General features: G+C 33.3%; 2 protein-coding genes across 2 annotated transcripts; one reads left to right on the plus strand and one right to left on the minus strand.

Annotated features, from left to right (window-relative positions):
• Positions 1-240: 240 nt before the first annotated feature.
• LOC132173340 (uncharacterized) lies at positions 241-1,024 on the plus strand. The gene is made up of 2 exons (XM_059584814.1): positions 241-450; positions 554-1,024. Exons 1-2 carry the CDS (start codon positions 307-309, stop codon positions 863-865), a joined length of 456 nt encoding a protein of 151 aa, XP_059440797.1. The 5' UTR covers positions 241-306; the 3' UTR covers positions 866-1,024.
• A 253-nt stretch (positions 1,025-1,277) lies between these two features.
• Positions 1,278-4,906, minus strand: LOC132175584 (septum-promoting GTP-binding protein 1). Its single transcript, XM_059587561.1, has 6 exons — positions 4,458-4,906; positions 4,251-4,371; positions 4,064-4,160; positions 3,924-3,963; positions 2,932-3,015; positions 1,278-1,711 (listed from the first exon to the last, which is right to left on the minus strand). Exons 1-6 carry the CDS (start codon positions 4,806-4,808, stop codon positions 1,547-1,549), a joined length of 858 nt encoding a protein of 285 aa, XP_059443544.1. The 5' UTR covers positions 4,809-4,906; the 3' UTR covers positions 1,278-1,546.
• Between the last annotated feature and the right edge of the window lie 1,462 nt (positions 4,907-6,368).

Genomic DNA, 6,368 nt, shown 5'->3' on the forward strand with positions numbered 1-6,368 from the left:
ATATACATTTCCAAGAGGTACTTCAATCGGCTGGTCTTCATACTACTTCTTAACATAGGCGAATGATGTAAGTCAACCCTAACATGACTTATTTAATTAAACGGGTCAAACTCCTTAATCTTAATTCTTCAATTTCATGTTGAGTTTTTGTCGAAAAATTACGAGGCCTAAATTTCCACCCCCCATATTAAAAGAAGCCAAAGAAAAAGATAAACAGAAACTTGAAAGTGGAAAGTGGAAACTAACAACTATTCTCCTTATCTTCACAATTTGTAGGTTATTCCCTGTGGAGATGAACCATTCAAGATGGATTTTCCCCTGAACTTAACGCACTTAACATTGAAGGCTGCTCTGCATGAACATGAATTTTTTGGAATATGCTTCTTCCTGCGCAGTAGTCCTTGTTTGGAGACTCTCACAATCCAAATAGGCCCCGGAAGAGTGTTTCCTGTGAGTATTATTATTAGCGAGGGTTTTTCAAAAAACACATACACTTTTGCCTTGAAAGTAAAAACCCCAGATATGATTTTTCCTTATTTTGTTTGTTTTATAGGATTACGCGCCCCCATTTCCGCTGGGGCCCGATAACTTCTGGGAGAAGAAGTTCCCCCCCTTCAACTCCTTACCCTTCGAGTGCTTCAACACTCTTACTGTTGTGGAGGTTGAAGGCTTCAGGGGAACAAGGCATGAACTTCCCTTCCTGCGCTATTTGATCCGCTCTGGTCATGTCCTGGAACACCTACACATTACTGTATCAAAGGAAGGTGAAGAAAATGGTGGAAATGTCCAAGCATACCATGAGAGAGCTCAAGTGCTGCAGACGTTCCCAAAAGCCTCACCAAATCTGCAGATATCTATCTATTAAAACAGAGGACTCTCTGCTTCTTCTGCTGCTCCTATTGGCTACTACATTTTAATAAATGGAGCAGCCCCTATTAGCTATTTGTATAAGAGAAATTTGAAATAAGAACACAATAATCTCTATTAATTTCTCGTAAAACTTTTGAATTTGCTGGCTTTCAAACATTTAGCCAGTTGCTTTAACTGGTCAACTTTCTATAAACAGAGGGAACCTTTTATCCTACTTCCTGTCTTAATCTTTTGTGTGAGCATTAGTATGTTTGTTTATAAATTGTTGCATGCCTTTCAAGTACATATAGATCGAATTATTCCTTGTTTTTTTCTCTTTAATTTCCTTTAGATTTATCAAGATATTTGTTCTTGTTTTTATGTTCTTATGGCATTGGGTGCCCCCTCCACTAGGAAAAGAAGATGTAAAAAGCATTCTCTGATCTTTGTATTTCTCTGCATGTAAAAGCATGTGTACTGCTACAACCATTGATAGAATCAGTACTGTTAGAGGGAACAAATATCTCATTCCATTCCTTTCTTACACTGTAGAAGTAGAAACTAGAATTTTTTAAAAAACATAAAAGAAAACCAGAAAATGGAGTCAATCTGCTGGGATCAAACGCATTTTTAAAATATTTTTATTTTCTTCAGCTTTGTACACGTGAATAAGAAATCAGTGGAGAAAAAAAACACCTCAGAAGTCAATGATGGGCTCTCCAGCAGTCAGATTTCTCTCTACCGTCCACGGCAAGTTAAACAGCTTGGCCATGATGAATTTGAAAATCTTGTTCACATTTATGTTGTGGGTGGCGCTCGAGAAGAACAGGGTCGCTTTCATTGCCCTTGCATATGCCCTAGCCTGCATGCGTGCAGAAGTAGACTCCATAAATAAATTGAGTTATAATTAACATATATAATTTTATATACATATTTTCATATAATTTGAATTCGACACATAATATAATATAAATTCAACACAAACTTAATATAAAATTAAAAAGTTAAAGTTTCGTTCAATTAAGTTGATCAAGTTATAATTGACCTATATAGTCTTATATCCATACTTTAACACGACTTAAATTCAATACACAAACACAAATTAATACTCATAATTTATAATTTATCATCTCCGTAAAAGACGGAAATTTATATAAATATATTAAAATTTACCAGTCAATATATACAACCCAAGTCTAGGTCCAACAAATAAAAATCTTCTTTTTTTTCTCAAAATGTTATCCTTAAATTCTATTCCAGCCTTTGACAAACATGTGGCCCCCTGTGCTCTCTCTTTAACGCGGAGAGAGAATTATTTAGGATTTTGGCACATGTCCATTTTCAAAGATTGACAGAGGAAGACTTTAAAGTCCCCATAAATTATCCTCGACATTCTTCAACTTGCTGCATATGCCAGCGAGGCCCAGCAACGATATAGATTATGAGGTGAACATATTATCTGCCATAATATTAAAGCTGTTCTATTGTTTGGTTAACACTATTATATGGAATTCTTCCTTTAATCCATTAAATATTTAATTGAAATAATAAATAAATTTGTGAGGGTAAAGATATTCACCACGCCTGGCGTGCATCAACAGTGATGCACGCCAGGCACAAAATTTTGTGAAGACAGAAGTCAAACTCAAAACATCTGTTCTAAATACCATGTTAAATTATTCTTTATCTGAAAGAGTTTAAGTGGGGAAAAATAATTAAATAAGTGAACTTAAAGTCCATTTGGTCGTGTAGTTTTTAAGGCAAAAGTGTGTTTTTAAACTAATAATTACAAAAGTGTCTTATTTGGGAGTGTGTATTTTTCAAAATCGTATAATTTAAAGGCTAAAATGTTATTATAAAGGTCAAATCGTGATTTTATCAAAAGTCCAAACAATATTTTTTTAAATTTATATTTTTTAAGTCGTCCATTTAAAAATAAAAAAAAATCACAAAATCAAACTAAGCCTTAAGCATTTAATTAATATTCTAACAAAACAATCTCTTTCTTCTTCTTTTTTTTCTTCCATTTTTTATCAAATTCAATTCAAGAGAAACATGATGGGTGGAGTCACTTATAATTACCTGAGTCACGATCGTCCATTGCAAATCCGGGGGAAGTCTAACAAAATCATCAAATTTTGTTCCTATTATTATGGGAATTGCCGTCTACATATAACAAAAATAAATTAATAAATTAGATAAGAGAAAACCTTTTATCAAGACCATCCTAATAAGTTAATAACACCTATTTTACAGCCATCGATTAATAACCGACACATAAGCAAAAACATAAAAAGTCCACAAAAATAATTTGGACCAAAATACACTAGATTTTAAGGTGATAAAATTCCTAAAAGATGAACGTTCCACTTCTTAGTTTTAGTTTTGAATCAAAAAACGAATTTCGAGGTATTAGAAATATGTTTTGAGGCATTAGAAATGGGTTTTTGAGCATTATAAATAAGTTTTGAGACATTATAAGCTGGTTTTGAGGCGGGTCACGGCATGCGGGCTTTGAGGTGTTCACCGCCAACTAGACCCGTGAGTTCGGCGAGACCCACGGCATGGGTCTAACCTGGGTCTTACTGCTACGGATTTTTTTTTCTCTGATTTGGTGTGATTGTTCTCACTTTTATTTTTTACATTTTTTTAAAATTGATGATGTGTCATATAGTAATTAAAGGCTACAAAAAGAGTATTATCATAGTAGGGTCGCTCATTAGATAAATATAATATCATTGGGGCTCCACTCACTCAAGAAAAAGGAAGCTGGATAAATCATACCAACATATTTTGCAGGGCAAGAATCAAGTTTGAAATCAATTAATGTTCTTAATGGGAAAAATATGAATTTGACATGACATAAAATAAATGATAATTATTATATGTCTTTTACTTAAACAGTCACTTTATTCATAATAAAATTTCAATTATTAGCATAAAACATAAATCAATGAATGCCTCATCAACATCAATGGAGTAACTGTGCTAATTAAAAGCATTTGCATCAAATTTTAATAACTGATAGTAACAGCTTATTTAGAATTAATTGCAATTAATTAATTAATTAGTACCTGATTCCACTTTCTTGCTTGACTATACCACCCAATAACACTGCAAAATAAAATGCACAGAAATTAAAAACCCGATTAAGTTTCAATAAATATAAACATGATTCATTATTCAAATAATATACAGAAATTAAAAACCACACCTGTTTAGTGTACTCCGACTTGTAAGATCAAACATAAACAAAATTGCTACTGCATCTTTACAAGCAACAGGAACATGGTCGAGTGATCCATGGTCGCCTATGGAAGAATTTACCCATAAATTTCTTATATAATCGGAGGAAAAATTAAATTAATTATAATTAATTACCAAAATTAATATAAACCCACCTCCCACATCCCATATGTTAAATGAAATCCTGGCACCTTGAACAGATAAAGTCTTATCCATCAAGTTTAATCCTGCCATCTGCAAGCTTCTCTTCTCCTGCTCATCTCCTACATATTTTATCTTCAAAAAAAAAAAAAATAAATAAATAAATAAATGAATTATTAATTGCAGAAAAAATCAGAATAAAATAATAAAATTTCATGTACCACAAAGCTTGTTTTTCCAATCTGGCAATCACCCAACAAGCTGATCTTCAAGGTGACCAAATCGGAATCCGAGTCATACCCACTACAAGCCGATGATGACTCATCATCCAAAGATCCCATGGCTGCCTCTATCGCCTCCGGCGGCAGAAACGACCGGCGGCGGGACAACCTCCGGTACCGGGTTGAGTCTCCTACGGAACAGACAAGAATCCTGTCCCAAATGAATCGAAAAAACTTTCGAATAATCGACACCCTTTGGAGTATGCTCCACCGGACGTTGATGCGAACAACTTTTCTGCAAAGCTTGTTCATATTTCTAGCAGCTTGGTGAAGAAACTTGGCCATGATCATGGAAGCTGGAAGCTTCTAATGGTTTTCTCATCGTCTTTCTTTGTGAAATGTGAGCAACTTTTTTGGTATATATGTTTGGTGGTCTTAACTAACAGGGAGGCGACTGGAGAGACGGTTGACCGGTATTTTATTTAATTAGGATTTACCGAAACAGTCCAGATTGCCGGCTTCTTGGGCTCTAGGTAGAATTGGACAGTTTAGTCAGCGTGGAGGGCAGTTCGGTCATGTTGTGTATAAGGGGTAGTTTTGGGAGTTTGTCGAGAAGAAAGCATCTTGTGAGGTGTTTTAGATAGGATAAGAATAAGGAGGATTTTAAGATTGTAATCCAATGGTTAGAATATAAAGAAGGAATCTTTAGGTGTAAATCTACAGCACTGAAAGTTGGTCCAATATTGCAATGATAATTGGAAAATCTTGCCTCCCTTTTGGATATGAAAACTTGTTTGCTAAGTTTGTATTTAAATTTCCAATTGGAAATTATTTTGTTTGTAAGACAAATATAGACAATGGGACATAAGGGTCAAAAAATTGTTGATGAATTTGGGTTTGGATTGGATTCAATTCCAATTGGAACTGAATTAGTTGGGATTGAAACATATATTCCTGACCATTTAGTCCTGATTTATTTCATATTGAAAAGCTAATTGATCGCCCCGAGAAAAAAATAAAAATCTGTGTACTCTTTTTAAAGTACCACTCAATTGATAATCTTTTCAAACGATGACAACGTATCAACAAACTACTCAAAATTTGTCAAGATCCCAAAAAATACCTTTAATAAAAAAAAATCTAAAAAATGACTATTAAAAAAAAAAAAAACAAATATAGGGCCCTTGGCCAGGGACACAAATTTCTTCTAAGCTGGTTTGGAGGAAATTTCTTTCAACCTACTCTAATAAGTAACAAATGTCTTTCAACATTATTGAGTCTCTAAAAAATTAATATTTGAGTTCCTAAATAAATGTTGCTTAAAATATTAAAAAAAACATGTGAGAGATGACGCTTGTGAGTGAGTTGAAAGTTTTTATTTCAAATTTATGGGACTATTTTGTCTTATTGAAAGTTTTTTAAGATCATTTTTGTTTTTTTGTTTTACTGTCAACGTGGACAAGTTGACAATTTTTAAGTAATTTGAAAGAAACATTGTAAGAATCTAAAATTTAAGGAGAATATTGTCGATTATGATATAGTTTGAAGGGGGTATAAAAAAAATAAAAAAATAAAAAAGAAAAGGAAAAAAGTTAATTAGGGGCATGATTAAGGAGATAACTTTGATAAAAAGGTGAGGTTTGATTGGTGGATCTAGATCAAGGGAATTTTAACTCTTTTGGAATAAAAAAGGCAAAAGCAGCAAAACACGTCTAATAACAGTATTAAACATTTCTCCACTTAAAAAAAAAGTAGATGAGAGAAAAAGAATTCGTTAAAATTGATTGATTAGGATGAAATCTTCTTCTTCACTCAACGTATATAATTCTTCTTTTGCTCTTATCCCCTTCCACTTACTTCAACCTCTATAGAATATGAATATCCCACCTCACTCTTTCTTTCTCACATGTT

The sequence above is a fragment of the Corylus avellana genome, chromosome ca3 (genome assembly GCF_901000735.1).
Source record: "Corylus avellana chromosome ca3, CavTom2PMs-1.0".
Lineage (NCBI taxonomy): Eukaryota > Viridiplantae > Streptophyta > Magnoliopsida > Fagales > Betulaceae > Corylus > Corylus avellana.